This window comes from Lepidothrix coronata, unplaced genomic scaffold (assembly GCF_001604755.1).
Source record: "Lepidothrix coronata isolate B3197 unplaced genomic scaffold, Lepidothrix_coronata-1.0 Scaffold46, whole genome shotgun sequence".
Lineage (NCBI taxonomy): Eukaryota > Metazoa > Chordata > Aves > Passeriformes > Pipridae > Lepidothrix > Lepidothrix coronata.
In genome coordinates this window covers 5396261-5414517 of record NW_016690226.1, presented here as the reverse complement: position 1 = coordinate 5414517, position 18257 = coordinate 5396261, and the positions used below count along the sequence as shown (strand labels likewise).

At 41.4% G+C, this 18257-nt stretch overlaps 1 protein-coding gene across 9 annotated transcripts in view; it reads right to left on the bottom strand.

Annotated features, from left to right (window-relative positions):
• LOC108497236 (rap1 GTPase-activating protein 1-like) overlaps positions 1 to 18257 on the bottom strand; it is a 46462-nt gene that overhangs the window by 27874 nt on the left and 331 nt on the right. For 2 of the 9 annotated variants that reach the window (XR_001874720.1, XR_001874719.1), the window contains exons 1-6: positions 15323 to 15795; positions 11170 to 11263; positions 10672 to 10707; positions 5312 to 5359; positions 4160 to 4198; positions 3855 to 4046 (exon numbers count right to left, since the gene is read on the bottom strand). Coding sequence is in view for 6 of the 9 variants with exons in the window: in XM_017814690.1 (XP_017670179.1) it covers positions 3855 to 4046; positions 4160 to 4198; positions 5312 to 5359; positions 10672 to 10707; positions 11170 to 11263; positions 15323 to 15366 (453 nt within the window). In the remaining 3 variants the exon portion in view is untranslated. Of the gene's footprint in view, positions 1 to 3854; positions 4047 to 4159; positions 4199 to 5311; positions 5360 to 10671; positions 10708 to 11169; positions 11264 to 15322; positions 15801 to 18257 lie in introns of those variants that run through there. The other 7 variants (XM_017814690.1, XM_017814692.1, XM_017814688.1 and 4 more) reach the window with 5 other exon arrangements.

Here is an 18257-nt window from a genome sequence, read left to right as displayed (position 1 = left end):
TGTGAACAAGAATCAGGTGCAGTAGTCACTGTGACCAAGGGCAGAAAGACAGAGTAGCTGAGGAATAGACAGATTCAAGGAGCAAAACAAAAGCATGTTCAATGGTCAGCTGAAGTCTAGAATCAAAACCCATAAATGAAAGAAGTCATATGCTAGGGTGGATGGCCAAGACAGGCTGTTAAGGAAAAATATGGCACAATGCCAATAAAAGTCAGGACTAGAAGGCAGAGCAAAAGACAAGGAGCCAAAACCTGAAGTTAGCTGCAGCCAAAAGTAACACTGAGCTGCAAGGACCAGAAATCAAGATTTCTTTTGGTGAGACTTTAAGCCACACCCCAGCAGATTTGACACTTTGAGATCTCAGTTGTTTTGGAGACCGGGGTATCAGCTCTGTAGGCAACATAACAGGGCTACACAAAACGGTGCAATCTTCACAGCAGAATGGGCACCAGAATTAGTGGAAGTCTTAAAATAACTATATTTTTTTTCAAAGCTGCTCTGGCTGTGTAACTTGATCCTGAATGTAAGCCTGGGTTTTAAACTGAGATCTGAGTAATGATACGTATGTATAAACCTGTAATTTCCTCATTACGATTTTCTTTTTCCTCTGTGATTTTCTTTCTCTGTAAAAACACATAGGCAACAGAAGGCAGACTCTGAGTCCTTCAATGGACAACAGCATTTATCATTAGCTGTCCTGATATTGAGATGAACCATCAGAAGACTTTATGGTTAATACTGAAGATTCTCAGTGGTGATAAGATACCCTGGAGCTGAGATGACCTATATATAGGTACAAATTTGTTCAGCCATAGAAGTGGTTTCTGTAACATTTAATGCAGTCTGAAAGGAAGGTTTTGATTTCAAACAGATCTCTGTGAAAGGAATTAAGTCTCTTCCATGGGTCCAAGGGGAAAGACTAACTGACAGTTTGCCTCAGAAGTTATAAAGCTATTAAGACATCTGCCATCTGCAGCAACAGTACTTTAACCAGCATGAAGAAAGGACAACCTAATGGAGAAACACAGGAATACATGGCAAGAAAGCTTCTCTCATCAGCACTGCCAGCATCAAGCACTTGTGAAACTGCACCCTAAGTTTCTTTGACTGGCAGTTCCAGTGTACACCTTTATTAAATCCCTCCTGGCTTCAGGCTACTTATCTTTATTATAGCTTTGGGAAACAAAGTAGACATGGAATTATTCCCAAAGTATAAGACATAAGGTTTTACAGCCTTCTTCCTACAGGCAGAATAAATCTTACTGTGTAATCATCATATAAAATACAGACCATGATGCAAAGAAAAGGAACTGAGCTATGGCTTGTGTGTCCTACCAGTTTTTTTGAAGGTTGTTTTAGAGAGTCTGCTATAAAAGGTTCTGCAAAAGCGTCAAAAGAATTGTCTGAGTGACCTGTATATGCACACCCATGCATAACACAGACATGCATATTAAGTTTGTAATACCACACAAATGCTCTAATTTCCCACCTTTTCTAAAGGATATTCCCTAAACCATTTGGCTGTGCCTCTCCCACCACATGATGCTTTTGGACTCTTCTTCAGCTAAGAACTGTTTGCCATTATTCAAAGTTTGAAAGAGAACTTTCTTGACATCGCTGAAATAACCTTCCCATGTTCTCAGCAAGAAAAGGACCCAATCCACACAGAATCAAAATCAATTGTATCACAAACTTTGCACTGAAGAAATACTCATCTAGAGAAAAAGCTCTGAGCTCCCTCCTTACCCAAGCCCTTAAACCATTGGGTAAAGTTTTCTATTAGGAAGACTTTTCTGTGACAAGAGTCCTGTTCACCCTGTTCTTTTCTGACACTGGCTTGCTCAAAAACGTGCATGTTTAATTAAACACAGACACACATTCATATCAATTAAGGCAAAGAATAAAACACTGGACATTAGAATAGGAATAATATAGGAGAGAGGAGATTTTCTGTAGTACTGAGGCACTGATGGTTGGGCACTCTGCAAATGCAAAGTCTGATGATACAGGGAATCCTGGATCTCACTTGCAAGGAACAATGATGATATGGCCCTGCTTGAGCAGGAGTATGGACAAGATGAGCTCCAGAGGACCCTTCCAACCTTAACTGTCTTGTGGTATCAGGTCAGCAGTGAACCCTACAATCAGACTGAAAAAATCATATCCCAACTTGCCTCTCATGCTGTCTCTGGAAGCCTTCAAGCACAACCCCAAATTCAACATGACATAAAAATAATTACAGTTGGCATACTGAAAGCTTCCAGAAGGTTGCAGGATAAATGTCCATTAACAGATTGCACAGCAAATCTGCCAGTCTTGAAAGGAAGTCTCCAGGAAGGCTTTCTTTTTTTTTCCTAAGTACTTATAAATTATATTAATATCAGTTTTCAGAGTTGCATACTACACAAGCACAACTAGTGCTGGGGACCTGCTCAAAGCTCTACCTATTCCTGTTTTTGAACTCACTGTGCAGTCATTGAGGGAGATCACTGAGTAAGCAGCATGAGTACACCTGTCAGGCTTTCTTATCTCTTTATGCTATGAACTGAATCTCAGAAGAGATCATGGGTTGTTCTCACTTGTTCTTGACGGCTAGTATCATCCTTAGATCCAGTCTGGTAATCAACCAACTCACTACGTAGGCCAACCCAGATGGACCTTAATGGCCAGCCAGCAAACATACACTTTATGAGGCCAAGCTCTGTTTCCCTATGTGTCAAATTGAATTTTTTTAAGTCAAGGAGCATTTAGCACCAAACTCACTGTGGTGGTTTGGAGCTGGCTCCCTGCCAAGTCCCCAAACCCCACCGCAAGAGCTCCCCCCGCACCAGAACCAAGGGAAAAGAAAAAAAACCAAGAGAACCGAAATAAGAGAGCTAAAGCAATATATAAATATATTTACACTTATATTACATTTATATACAATTACAAAAACTATATACACATAAGAAAAAAAAAACCAAAACAAAACCCAAAAACAGAAAAGGGAAAGGGAAAAGGAACAAAACAAAAAAAAATGAAAAAACAGGTATACGCACTCAATAAAGAACTAGCCAAAGAAAACCTTAATACTTTCCTTAACATAGCACAATCGCACTCAACACCTCTGCCATGCTACCGGATCGGTAGAAACAACAGGCCCTGTAGGCCCGGCCAGGCCTCAGCTTCCCCATAGGAGCGAGACCAGTCACGGGAGTCTGCTGTCTCCAAACCTTGCCGGAAGGGAAGAGAGGAAGCAGCTTCTCTCCCATCTTAATTATACTCTAGCTTACGTAAAAAAATCGTAGGGAATACTGGGAACATGGCCACTTCCTAGTTCTGACCTGGTTACCAGGAAGGCCTAAAAAACCAAACCACTACGCTCACTTACATCAACAACTATAAAACACACATTCCAGTTTCATCATACACATTCTATGATGACCAAACACTGAGGAAAACAGACCATTTTTCTTCCTACTGAGAGGCTTGCACTGTCAGTGGTGAAGTCCCCTCTGAAATAATACCATCTCCATTTCCAATTTTATTACACTGTTTTCCCCTTGTCATCCCAAGGTTGGTATCTGTACAGGAGCCTCAAAATAGCTTGTTAACCAAATATAGTAATTTCCTGTGCAAATCTTTCTCTTCTATTAATGCACAGGATGATGCACATTTCCACATTTCACGAGGAGATAGAACCAACTTAACGTACTACAGGCCGTACCACAGTATGTACTTTATTTACACTAGTTCAAGGCATCATAAGGAACTGAAATGGAGCAGCTCTGCAGTCATCTCTAAGTCCATCAGAAAAAGCTTGAGAAACATTTCAGTCTTGAGGCTGAAAAGAAGGCTCTGAAGGTCACCCTTACCTTTCCCAGAAAATGTTTGCGGTACAGCTTGGCTGTAGGGTCACTTTCCAGTTTCACTTTACCACTCCAGGGAAAGGGTACATCAGACAGAGTTGGACTCAGGCTGGACAGGTTGTGGCTGGTCCCTTCAATCCAGTAGCCCCCAAACTGGGGTAAGATAATGAGAGGGTATGGCCACCCTTTCTGTAATACCTATTCAGAAGGACGGAGAGCATCAAAACCCACACACCAATAAGCTGGAAGGCCAATAAGCTGAAAAACCAATAAAGTCCAAGGAAAAACAGTGGAGAATAGTACTAACTCACCTCATGGATACTGGGGTAAGGAATATACTCCTCTTCTGTCTGAAATCAGAAGAGACCATTAGCAAAAGCATGTGACATCTTTTAAAGTGTTATGCGCTCATGATGGTGCAAGCTGTGCTCTCAGCTTCCATTCTTCCCTAGATCATCTTTAGAGCTTCATTTCAGGATTAAAGGTTAGACTCCATTTCCAAGGTCTCAGCATTGGAATATAGAACTTTGAGAACAACAAATTTAGGAGTCAGATTTTACCCACCCTCCTCCTTGAAACCACAGAATATAGGCATGCAAAATGTGGAGGAAGCCAAACTATAGGCAAATTCAATGTGGTTAGAGGAGTCAGTATCTCTCTTTTCCTTCCACACAGTGTTAGACAGTTGCTGTTCTTCTGCAGACAGAGATGACAGCAGGAATAGTAGAAACAGTACTGTTATTTACAGTAAGACTGAGGTTGTGTCATCTCCATTGCTAGATCTGTGGCATACAACCACAGGTGCTGAGGCATGACTGAAGGAAGAGGAACAGTATCTAAGCCATTTTATGCCAACTGGATGCCCCTTCCATCACCACAAAGATCACTGACTATCTCTGTCAGAACTAAGCTGTATCAATTCTCTACGTGGTTTTTTTAAAAGGTTATTCCAAGATGAAAATCAAGGTCAAGTTTGATTTTAAGTTTACTGGGCCTGAGCTGAGACTGAAGAAATGGAGAGGAAGAGCTGAGGATTTAAAGATGGGAATCTGTCTTTATTGTCCTAATATTGAGCAAAATGGGCCAGTTTTCTAGAGTATCTCTATGTGTCTTCAAGCAGACTACTGAAATAAATGCAATCTGGTTTCATGGATATTATTATAGCTGTTATATTGACTAAATTTAAGAAATTACTTAGGCAAAATTAAGACTACCAATAATAATAAACACTTATTGAAACCATTAAATTAGAAAAAGGGAAGTGTTAATTCTATTTCAGCTACACAGTTTCACCCTTTTGTGCAGCAATGAGGAAAAAAAAAGAAAAAAAAAAGGCAAGCATATATGTGTTCTTGGGATGTTTGTAGACTCCCTGTTCATCCAAGAGAAAATACACTACAAGCCAGGTCAGTAATTATCTGCCATTCTCAGCAAATTAAGAGGCAACAATGACTTGGCCTGACCTTGAGAGGAGCTGGAAGGGAACATCTTTGTTCATCCAGACGACTCCCCTGGAAACATAAAGTCATAGACAGTGAATCCTATATTTTAGCATGTCTGTTTCACTTACCCTCTGTGTCCTTCTCCATATACTTAATATGCATATTTTGTCTCTCTACATAATCTTCTATTTTATGCAAGTTTGGAAGTTTGAATAAAAAAGAGCAGGAAAGCTAGAACCTGGCCAGTCCCCTAGTTTGACATTAAAACTGAAAGGCTACCCCCAAACTTACATCTCTTAAAAAGCAGAAAGTTGGGAGATATCAAAAGCAATCTCCCAAACTGATTATCTTATGTGCTACTCTAATATCTTCTAGCTACTTTATTTCCTATCCAAAGCAATATAAAAAAGTGGAAGAGGTAAAGACAGAACACAAAAGAACAGTATTTCCAATCATTCTTTCCTGTTCTATTCTTCCTTTTCCCTTGAAGATATTGTCAGGCAAAGCATAGAGAGCCTCAAAGCAAGGTTCAGGGAAGTAAAAAACACTTGTTTTGAGCATTAGAGTTAAACAAGAAGCCCTTTTCTTATCAAGCAGCTCATGTGCCTTGCTTCCATCCACATATGGGAACAAATCCATCTCTTGGAGGTAAAGTAGAAAATCAGAGCTGCTCTCCATCCAAACATTTGAGTAGTGCAAGAGACTCTTGAAGGCAAAAAGGAGCCACATAGTGAAACCGTGTACATCTGCTTTCCCAGGCACCATTACCACAAGGTGGGTTGGAATTGCAAGGTAAAAGGCTACTGAATGCCTGTTTCTTCCTGAATCAGGAGCTGGCATCCAGACTTGGTTCTCTTTCTTTAAGGCTATTCCATCCTTTGCCTTCTCACCATGGCAAAGGAGCTCACTTCCACCACACCTCTGCAGCAGAAGCATATGAGAATAGGAAAATTTTATTGAGGATAGCCCCAACACAGAGCATAGGCCCAGAACAGAAGAAGCCAAAAAGATACGGGGGGTCAACAGGCCATAGTCCAAGTTGCCATCACAGACTGAAGAATAAGAGCCAAAATTGGTATTGTTAGATAGGAAGCTGAAAACCAGGATTTAAGTTGAAGCTTTCTCTTACACACAATACATGAATATTCAACTACTGCCACCTAAATCTTGTAACTCTCATACTAGAACATGATGCTGAGACTACATTTTTATACACCATCAGCGACTGCTTAATGGAGCGGCTAATCAGGGATTCCAGACAGGATAGGCAGCTCTCGACTTTGTTCTGAAAATAAGCAGGATGTGATTTATAACAGGTATGTCTATGTATGTATTCTACAGTGGAACTAGCTTTTAAATGAGATTCTGGCAGAAACAGGTAAATCTCAGAGGAGCTCTACAGTGGAAACTTAGGAGGCTCCAGAACAAAAGTTTTGGGCCAATGCTCCAGCTGTATAGGGTGCAAAAACTGCTAGTATAGCAACAACATTGACATTAAGAAATAGCAACCTTACATTGAGTATTATTAATAATCAGGATGCTCCTTGCAGGAGCAACAAAAGAAAAAAAAAGGAAACAATCCCCAACATATCTATTTCACATAAAAATGAGATTTTGGAAAAATGAGAAAGGTTATTAAAAGAATATAAAAATGAGCCATAAAAAAAGCTAAACTTTAATGAAATGACGAGGAGCCAGACTTTGAGCTCCTAAAGATGCTTAACATCTTTAAAAAACTCTTAGGAAAAAAACAGAAGTAAAACAGTATGGCTAAACTCCAGGGTAAGGAAAACTAGTAATAGATGCATGAGGTCCTTCTTCCTAAGTTTGAAGTTGAGTTCAATCACAAAAAGGAGGAGTAACAACAAATTTTAGTTGGTTAAATATAGAAACATAGTAAAGCATGCAAGGAACAATCAGCAGACAACAAAATTGAAAACGAAATTGATTTCCTTAAGTGTATTAGGAGAAAGAAGCTTTGAATAGTATCTACAGGATGACACAGGATAAAACTATAATAGCTGAGCTTTGAGAGAGTTATACCACCACCACCCTGCCCTCAAAAAAAAAATATTTTTTTTCATTTGTGTTTTCAACAAGGGATTCTAAACAAATACCAGCTTGGAACCTTTCATAGGGAAACTTCAGAAGACCTGTTTTGAATTGTGATTTTGGTATACAGCAGTCAAAATGAACAACAAATTACCAGGGCATACATAGGTACAAAGCAGCCACAGCCTTCTGCAACTAACTGTGAAAAGTACTGGCACAAACTTACTGTGCACCATGGGCTTTCTGCACATGGAAATGGAGATTGGGAAACTGCAATTTTCTAATATTTGTCTCCCCTTCCTTGACATTTTTGGCAGATCTGATAACTGCAAAAACTTTCCAGTTTCAAAGGAAGTCCTGGTAGGAGACCAATATCACAGCAAGGCCCGAGGGAAAACTTCCTGATAAAGGAGCTGCTGCTGTATCAGAGCCTCTATAGAGAGCAGAGGAATGTACCAGCACATTCCATGACCCTGCACTGTTAAGGGAGCTCCTGCTAGCCTGAGAGTAGAAGACATAGGTCTAAAGCTACCAACCTCTCCTTTAGAGTAAAGCTTAAAATACTGGTAACGATCTAATGGAGCCGTGGGCTGTACAGTCCAAAGCTTTATTTTACAGGGTAACCAGGACTGTGGAAATATACAGCATAAGTTGTTGGAAGTGTCAGAGCATGGGCAGACCAATTTGTTGATGATCACTGTCATTCCTCGAAAGGGAAAGGCATAAACTACAGCAGTCTCAGCCACTGGTTGAGATATTCTTCTGATTTGGTCCAGTTTGGCTTGCAGTACTGCCTTTAAGGAAAGGCTTTCCCTCACTGTTCCCCTGGGTACCCTACTGAAGACAGGATCATTCTGGGAATCTGATATTCCCAAGGTCTTGTACAGGGGAAACACCTGGCCTGAGCAAAATGAGAGAATGAATGGCAGAGAAGAAACTGTCCAGACCCAGAGTCAGGTCCAACGTGGCATAACAATGCTACAGTCACACACGTTTTTTATGGGGAAAGAGCGGTGTCTGGAGGGGACTAGTTCAAAACAGACAACTTGGATACAAAAGGGGATACAGGGAAAAAACATGAAGGTAGTTGTGAGAAAAGAAGACTGAAAAATATGTGGAAACTAAAAAATAATGCAGAACAGAGATAGCAAACAAAAGCAGTTAAGTGAAGAGGGACTGGCTATGCAAACATGTGAAGATGTGAAAAATCTGGGTTTATTGGTTGAAATAAAATGTCCATGTTTTTCAACTACTTGCACTGCAAAGCAATCTAGGAACAACATATTCCTACGTGTCCTTAAAGTGTTTACTGTGACTTCACTACATCTGGAAGCCTGGAATAAAGTGGCCAATAGTCCATTTACTTCCAAGTCCAATAAAAATTGAAAAGAAAAAAAGAAAGGAAAAAAAAAGGCAAACTTCTCTCCCAGATCTTGGGGATTGGTTTCAGTTTAAAAAGAGGGCACAACTTTACCTGTTAATTCATCACACACAATGCAAAATGGCTATGCTAATTGTCAGTAATACAATTAGCCTCCAAACCAATTGTTAAAATACTCAAAAATCAATTCTATCCTGTAGCTTTGCTGTTGTTATTCTACAAGAGAAATGTTCAAGTCTCTTGCTTTGCCTTTTACTCACTTTGACTGTTAATGAAAATCCCACATTTCAAGATTGATTCAACAAATCTAAAGGATTGTCACACTCAAATGGAAGGAGAAACTAAAAAAAAAAACCAAAAAGAATAAATAATAAATTAGTAAAAATACAAAGAAAGATCACAACAAATATTAAAACAAAATATCAGGGGAGTTTTTTCTTTTGGAAAACATCTCTCTTCTTTCAAAAAATTTTTGTCATGCTTACACAGCAGATACTAGTTCTCCTAGTGTAAGTCAGATGACAAAACAAACTAAATTAGAAAAAAACAAACTACTATACAGTCTTAACAATGGGCAGCTAAGAAAACAACACAGATGCAAAATTAAGCAGCCTGTATATGTTGGAAATTCTTATCAGGTTCCTGTTATCTAACTAAAGGAGTGCAAATCCAGTCAGAGACTTTTCATATGGTAAACTAGGAGCCGAGAAACACTGAGAATCTTAAGCAACAGTCTTCCAGTAAAGACATCTGCTAGTGACTCTTCTCTAAACATATTTCAAAAGGCTTGGAAAGGACTGTCATACCTTTTAACATGTGCTTGCTCAAGCTTACTTTCCAGCACAGAGTTAAATAAGCCAGGCACACTTACAGAGCTTGTAATTCTAAATCACTGAGAATAGACCCCAAATATAGTTTGAATGTCAGTACAGTGGTTACAAGGCCTGTGTCTGTCTAACATGAATATATAGCAGATATACCTTCAGCCCCTCCCTCCCTCCCTCTTCCTTTCTGGTCTGCCAAATACTACCTCAGCCTCATAATCTATATTCAGCATTTTGCTGCTACCTTTCACCTCCTCACCTTTATGGTCCCACTGAAGTCTTGTATTTTCCTCATACTCATAATTTGATCACCCAAATGCCAGAAAATAAGTTAATTGGTTTTGGTAAGTTTAATTCCTCCACATAATAAAAGGCAGGAGTTATGTGCCATGTTGTGTGTTATGCTAGGTCAAGGTTAAGCACGGCATTTTAAAGAAGGTGCACCACTCAGGGAAAATACTGGCAGCTTGCAAGGATGCTCTGAGAACACACAACGTGAAAAATTTAAAGACTTCATTGTTATATATTTAACACATATAACATACTATTATACTCCTATTTCTTTATTTGATAAGTTAAAAGGCAGAGAAACCTAACTCTGCCATATTTTAATTTTGTAATATAATATATGCAACTAAATGCACCCATTTCCATATGAGAATTAAGGCAGAGTCCTTCTATCTTGCACAAGTTAAAGACAGGGCCTACCATAGTTATTTATTAAACTGTTTGACCTTGCTAAATGCAGTTAGGTCAACAACCAATTAATCACCTGTCATTAGTACCTGCTACCCAGCAGAAACACAGTTTTCTGAAGAAGATGACATCTTAATGCAGCTTTGATTTTCTCTCAGAATCACACTTCCACAAATAACATACAGAATTATAATAATCTGTGTCTATTGCTTCCATCATGCTGGTTGGAAAAAACAAACACAGAAAAACGCTTTTGATATCCCACTGAAGAGCAGCCATAGGAGCTTGAGCCCAGAAGACCTAAACATTCTGCAAGTCCAAACTAAAGGGCACTGGGAGTGAAGTGACAGGACAAATGGCAGTTGCTTATTTGTTTGGCTATGAAAAATCAAGAGATCCCAAAACTTTACAGAATTACTTCTCCTTACCTGCATTTTTTCAATCATCTCAAACAAGTCCACAGTCTGAAAAGGAAAAGACAAGAGGAGAAAATAATTTAACATTTGAAGAAGCTAACATTATCTTCTGTCGTATCTCAGATATTGAAGGAGCCAACAGTTGCTTCCATGTTCTGGCAAGGAAACTACTTGCTCACCAAAGACATGATGGAATTGTTCTTCCTTAGAACTGATAGCATGGGCAAAACAACTGGCCAAATTGTCTTCAGCTTGTGTTGCAAAAGCTTGGCCTGAAACCTGGTCAGACAGGTATCAGGAATTTCTCTCTTTCAACGGGTCACGCTGACTTGATACAGTATGGCATAAGAACAGTTTAAATGAAAAAGTTTAGGATTCTCACAGAAGTAGGCAACTGTAGCTGTAAGACATGCTTCACACAAGCTTGATTTCAGTCATTCCTTCTGCACACATAACTTCTGTTCAAAGCACACTCCAACCCTGAGCCAGAGGAACACAGACTGCTTTTACCTTGTTGGGGACAGCTGGAGTGAGGGCACATGGAAAGCCTTCAGTGGGAGAGTCTACAACATTGCTGAAGCACCGCGCTACCTCCTCAGACCTCCTGCAACAGGGAGAGTAAAAGGAAAAAGAAAAAAAAGAAGAAAAAGGTTTTAACACTTAGAGAATTCAAGATGCCAGCGCTTGCCTGCAGTGTCTCCTTTGCCTTCTGCTTACTATTTCTCTCCCCAGACCATTTCTTACCTATGAGGAAGCTGTCATTTCCTGTGAGAATCCCTGAGATATTACTACTTACCGCCTGCAAACATCCTCGATATAACAGCAAAAATCTTCTGGCCCTGAATGCTCTGTCTCTGTTCACACACAATATTTTCTTCACAACTGTCATGTAAGTGCTGAATGGTCTTTCTTTGCCAAGTTCCTCTTCCATCATGGATTTGCAGCAGACTAAAGAATCACAAGAAGGTCTCACAAGAAGCTTTGTGTTCAGATTTTGACCATATTAAAAGAGATGAAAGTTCTGAAATAACACCAAAATCAGCATCTAAAGGACAGCCCCAGTTGCCACAGCCTGGGTATGAGTCTCCAAGACAGAGGCATAACAGAGATGGTGTGAGATCAGAACTGATACAGCCTGCAGGAGAGATGGAGGCACGGTTCTGTGTTACCACTGCTAGTAAAGCCACCGTGGAGATTAGATGGGCTTTGGCCTGCCCACCTGCTATGGAAAATATATTATTACTATGGCCCCTGCTGGAGCAGTAGTGTGTACAAGCAGCAGCACTTTATTTGATTTCATAGAAGGGAAAATAAAAAGCAACACAAATAATCCACTGTAGTTTAAAAGACCTACATACTATTCTTGTGTACTCATGTCTGGGACTGCCCTGACCCAGGTGCAGCACCTTGCACTTGAACTTGTTGAACTTCACAAGGGTCCCGTGGGACCCCTTCTCGAGCTTGTCCAGATCCCTCTGGATGGTCCCTTTCTGCTGTTGTGTCAATTGTACTGTTCAGTGGTATCATTTGTAAACCTGCTGAGGGTGCACTTGATCCCACTGTCTATGTCATTGATAAAGATATGAAAGAGCACCAGTCCCAAGACAGAGACCTGAGGGACACCACTCGTCACTGGCCATATAATCATCATATAATGCATATAATAATCATATAATGCAATCAAGAATTGCTATCCTCTAGCTATTAGATGCATGACTGCTACAACTTCCATTCTAAGAGATCAGTATCTGTAAGTCATGCAGACTCTTGCTTTGAAACCAGTGGCTGCATTCCCTGTTATATGGAGGTACAACATATTTCTGTAATCATGAAGCTACTCTATCACAAGCTCCAAGAAGCATAATGCTCTGACAATTCACACTTTATTTTAGTGGCCCAATGGCATCATGTAACTTGCATATAGGCTCATCTACACAAAGTAACACAATGCTTCCATCCCACATCCTGAAACTGGAGATGAGAGAGATCTGTGTAATGCATCTACAGATTAAAGCCATAAAATATCTGGGAGGGAAGATGTAGGAGTTAGTCTTGACAACCCCAAATAAATATTGAAATAATTTGATGGCAAATATATTTTAAATTAATATTAATATTATACTAATACATGCTTTATTCATCATCTTATTCATTTACTTGAAGCATATTTGGGATAAGCAAAATATATGTCCAAGGCAGTACATGAAGGATTTTTCATTGTTTCTTTTAAAAACCTGAAGTTTTTATTCTGTGAGCCCTAAAAAGATAAGAGCCTAATTTGATAAATTCTCATTTTCAGAAAGAAATGTAATAGTTGAACTTTTTGTGCAACTGGGGCCTTGTTGCACGCTACAGTGTTTTCTTTGGCATGTCACTGGGTTGAACGCTGAATTATCCAGTGAAGAGTTAAATACACACTTGCATCATGGAAATCTGGCAGTTCCTACATGAGACCACTCTGACCAGTACTGCCCCTGTTCTCTCACCATAAATTCATCTCTATACTTTGGACTGACTGGAGAACTTTGTGCAGCAACTTCTCCTTTACTGTTGAATCCTAGTACAGTTCTATTGTCAAAATGAGTCCAGGAGAGACCAAAATCACCAGTTTTACCATACATTTAGAGATGTTCAAAATTCTGTAATTATCCCAGATTAGGAATGTGCCAACAGACTTTAGAAATCCAGGAGGATTACTTGAATTTTAGGTTATCTTTTATAAAATATCACAAAAATATGGGGCCATTATAACTACTGCTTGAAAATCTACTTGTGAATTTTTAACTTCTGGAATGAAAAGCACTGACCTTTATTAAAGAAAGAGAACATACTTCTTTTCAAATTGGAACTTCAAACTCTTTGACCACAGAAAAGAAGAATATCATCCTTTTGAGAAAGAAAAGCAATTCTGCAATCTGGGAGTGGAATATTTATTTGCAAATGTATACTTGCTGAAGCTTTATTTTTAGGAAATGGCAACTAGGGGAAGCAAGGGCCTGGAAAATGCTGAAGTCTAAACCAGGATTTTGCTAGTGACATTAACCAGTGCATTAATTTCAAGTGGGTAGCCAAACTAAATGTAGGTACTGCTGATCCACTGCCAAAGACTCCACTCTCAATTCTGAAATAGTGCAGGAAGCACCTTTGCAGAGCTCTATCTTCACACACACAGAACTCTGCTCATGCCCTATATTTCCTGTCTTGCAGCATCATTTCAGTCCTGATAGAGAGATCCCTCTATACAGCTCTCAAAATTGTCACAATCTGCTATAGCTGAGCCAGTTCAAGAACCAAGTCAATGCAAATATTTGTTCTAAGAAAAATACAAATTGGACTTGACAGAATTTCATACATCCTTTCATAAGTATTCCAGAGGTAAAGGGGATTTGTTGCACTCTAAAAGACAAGTGCCCCAAATCCTCGGGTAACTCGTTTCCTGGAAGTTCACAGGGAAGCAGGTGCATAGCTACCGTAAATACTTCAGCTAATCTGGAAGCCTTCCAGAAGGAGAAACACTACAGCATGATTTGCAGCTATCTATGGAATGATAGTCAATAAAATAACTGGTGTCACAGCCTGATAGGATAGTGAGACACTAATATGTTTTTTAAATCCCTCACTAGAAGGGATAGGCAATTTAGAACTGAAGGTAATGTGAAACAAAAGCAGGCCTGAAATACTCATAAGGAAAATTCTGGGCAACCACTTCTCATGAGCAACAGCTTCTGCTCTTTCTCTCTTCTCTCTCCCTTACAGAGACACATTTAGTCTACCAAATATGATTGTTAGGTATACAGTGAAGACAGCTGAAAACATGACACGAATAGCCCCATTCTCAAGCACCTGTACAGCTTTGAAATTTGCTTACACACAGATTCATAAAACTCAAGAGAAGGAATTACTGAGACAGAACTAAGAAAAGGAAACAACCACTACAGATGAGATGTGGTTTGCTCTCAGGTGGTCACAAACTTTCTGCTCGTAGACCCCGACTTCCAGTAAGGAACCTCACTTCCAGCCACACTCCCCCCAGCTCCTGCCCCTCGCTCCTGCCCCTCGCGTGGAGGCCGCTGTTCAAAGTCGTGGGCTGCCCATGCCCTCTGCTCAGGTCTTCGTGCAGCCACAAAGGAGATGGGTAGGGTATCGGGAGGGCCTGGAGAACCCAGCCAGCTCTCTCTGCCCGTGAGGTACTGCCCCGCGGGGCAGGAGAAAGGATAACTCTAGAGGGAAATTTATCTCACACTCCCAGCTCCTGAGAAGTCCCAGCCGGAGAGCTTCCCCATTCCCAGGGCTGCAGAAGAGCCCCCCGAGCCTCCCTCTTTCCCTCCAGGGAGAGGAGCACCCTCTCGATGTATGTCACCTCATCGCCTGCGTGCCCCCGGCCAGAGCGCGTCCGGGAGGGAGGTGGGGAAGGGGGGTGGGAGAGAAGAGGGAGCGCCGGGCCCACAGCCAGACCCGGACCTGCTGGGCCGGGGCACAGCCATCGCCTTACCCCTCCTCGGCCCTCCGCCCTTCCAGGCAACCCGCGAGGGCTTTTCCTGCTGCTCCAGCACTGCGCCCCAAGCGCCGGCAGCCGCTGCCCTGCCCCGTCCCCAGGCTGCCCGGGAAAGGCAGGGCCCCAGGCCCCGCGGCCGCCGGCACCACTCCCGGTCCCGGTACCTACCCTCCGCAGGCTCCGGCAGGGAAGCCGTGCTCCCGGGAAAACATGCTGCACTGCTCCGCTGAGTCAGCTCCCGGGTTCCCTCCTCGGGAGCTTCCTCTCCCCCAGCCTCGCCATGGAGAAGGACTCAGGCTCCCTCCCGGTCCCCCGCGAAGCCGCGGCTCCCGCCCCCACCCCTCCTCTTCCTCCCAGGCCGGGATTCACCGGAGAGACAGCGAAGGGACCCCCACGGCTGGCACCGGGCCCCAGCCGGCAGCGGCTCAGGGAAGGACGAGAAGGAGGAGGAGGAGGGATGGAGGAAGATGAGATAAAGGGGGATGGGTTGGTGACTCCTGCCCCTCCTCCGCTGTGGAAAATGAGTTCCCCCTAGAGCCCTGGGTTGTGGGGAGTCCACGGATAGTGCAGGAGCAGCTGCTGGGACAGCCGAGCCGGGGATGCTGCTCTTCAGATTCTCCGTGATGGTAAGACAAGCACAGCGTTAGACAGGAAGAGCAGAGGGGTCCCTTATTCGACTTTGCTATATTACAAGATCACTTCCCCAAGCTCTCAGTATCCAGTGGGGAAAGCGAGTATCAAGGCTCCGTATATGTCCATTCCCTTCAAGGGAAGGATAAGAAGATACTAAATCCACTAGCCCTTGGCATTTGGAGCTGGCATACATCAAGTACTACAGAGATTTGGCTCTACACGGCTTATGAAATAGCTCACTGATCTAACATGTAAACTTAGGAAGCTCAAATTTTGAGGAATCGCAAACCCCTTAACCATATGTATTTGCATTCACTCAATCGATCTTCATTCCTAATAAAAATTGAGCATGAGAAGATGCCTTTCCATTGCAAGAGTATGCACATACCTGTGTTTAAACAAGAATACAGAGCTCTTCTGGACAATTTTTTTAATTTTGAGTCTCAATTTCATTCCACAGGATGATGTAATGTTTCCTCTTTACATCAAGACCTATAAAAGCAGCAGCTAGAACCTTACACCAAGTGTCAGTCTCACACTGGTTTTGTTCTGACTCATGAAGGGGACATAAGGAAACACAGAATAAGAGAGAATTTGCAGAGGAGCCAGAGAGCTAGGAAAAGATGCAAAGGAAGAGTACAAATAGAATGCAGAGAAATTGGACAGAAATATGAGATAGTTGATATAGCGAAGGCGGGGGGGAGTAAAAAGAAAAATAGAGAGCAAGCAGTTACATCAAAGGTTTAGGGATGAGTGCAGCATTTTCATCTTAATGCTTCCTATAAATTCTGCTCATAAAAGACCTGGATAGAAATGATTATGGGGGCTTCAAGGGTCTGTGAGAAAAGAGACTGCAAGGAGTAAGGAATCAAGGCAGGTGACAACTTTGAATAGACAAAGAGAGTGAGTACTTGCTATTTTTAGTAAGTTGCATGGAGTTCAAGTGATTCCATTTCCTCTTGTCTATTTCTTTTTTTTTTTTTTCCCCTTGAAGATGTGATGCTGGAGTATTGGCTAACTCATACAGCCTACATCCTTGCTCCAACCCAAATACCTCCCAAATGGACCCAGAGCACCGAATACAGCAGCACAAGCAGTTCTCACTCATTCACCTGAATGTCTGAGCAGAGATGTGACTGGGCCAAGGCAAAGAGCCAAGCTTGCCATTTCTGCTGCATCTAGGAAGGAGGAAGAGACATTATTTTTTGCTGCTAGAGAGGGCTGCCAGCAGTAACTACTGCCCTCCCCCATCTCAGGGTCATTATCAGCAGCACTAGCAAGCCTGGACATCGTGAAAGCATACAGTAAGGCCCAGGTCTTTCTGCCATCCTTGTTCTTTGGCTGCTTGCCACTACAGACAAGAGCCAACTTTGTTCACATTCAAAGCCACACTGGGCTCGGTTTTCACTTAACTGTCTCACAGCTTTACTTAACCTTCTGTGCAACTCCAGTTGTGTACAAAGTCCTCAAGATACACAAGCAAAACAGAAAACAATTATTAAATACCTTAACTACTGTTCTAATTAGCCTCCTTTAGCAATAATCATGTGAATAAATCACATGCAAGCAAATCCCAGGACCCCTTTCTGTTCCTCAACTTATAATCAAGCTAATGATTGTTACTATTTACCCTGTTGATGCAATAATATCACCAAGCCTTGAGTTGTACTAAGTAGATTCAGCTCCTATTGATAGTTGCATTATGATATGACTAATTCCGAGTACTTACCATCTCAGATTGTAATTCATATATTTGTCTATAGTTGCATAGGTCATTATGCATATTATAGTTATTGTGTGTTTTAGGGACTGGCATACAATTTTCTGTTCTTTCAGATATCCATGTAGCTATATTAATACATGTATTACAGTAATTGGTGTTTATACCTTTTGCTAGGTATTTTTCTAGTTTTTATTAGCAGAAGTTTTTCATTTGTTTACCTGCATTAGCATTTTATGTTGCTCACATAGGAAAAGTCTGTACTGGCTGTAACACAGAAACTAGTCCCTGCAATTTTATTAATTGAGTCATTGTGAGAACATCAGAAGCTCCACAGAAACTGCGCAGTACCAGATAAACACAGCAGCATATCCTTCAAGGGTCAACTCTTCAGGGTAAAAACTGTATTTTTTTAATGTTTTACTACAATATTACCCAAACTCATAGATGCATCCACAGATAGAAACATACATGTTTTCACATCAACTGTTTCCACAGATGTATGCACGCAGCTTCTATATATAGTACTGGCTGTGCACAGACTGCACCTCCCGCTGCGCACTTGGACCCATCATTTTATGTCCAAGATTGACAGAATCAGGGTGGGCTTCCTTTGAGTCTGGACAGACCCTCTTTCATGCCCCTTCATCCCTTCAGTTTGTTTCGTTTCCTAGACAGACATCTGCTCTCCCGGGCTTCACTGTCCCTTTCTCTCTCTCCAACTGCTTCTCTACACAATGCAGTGTAGCA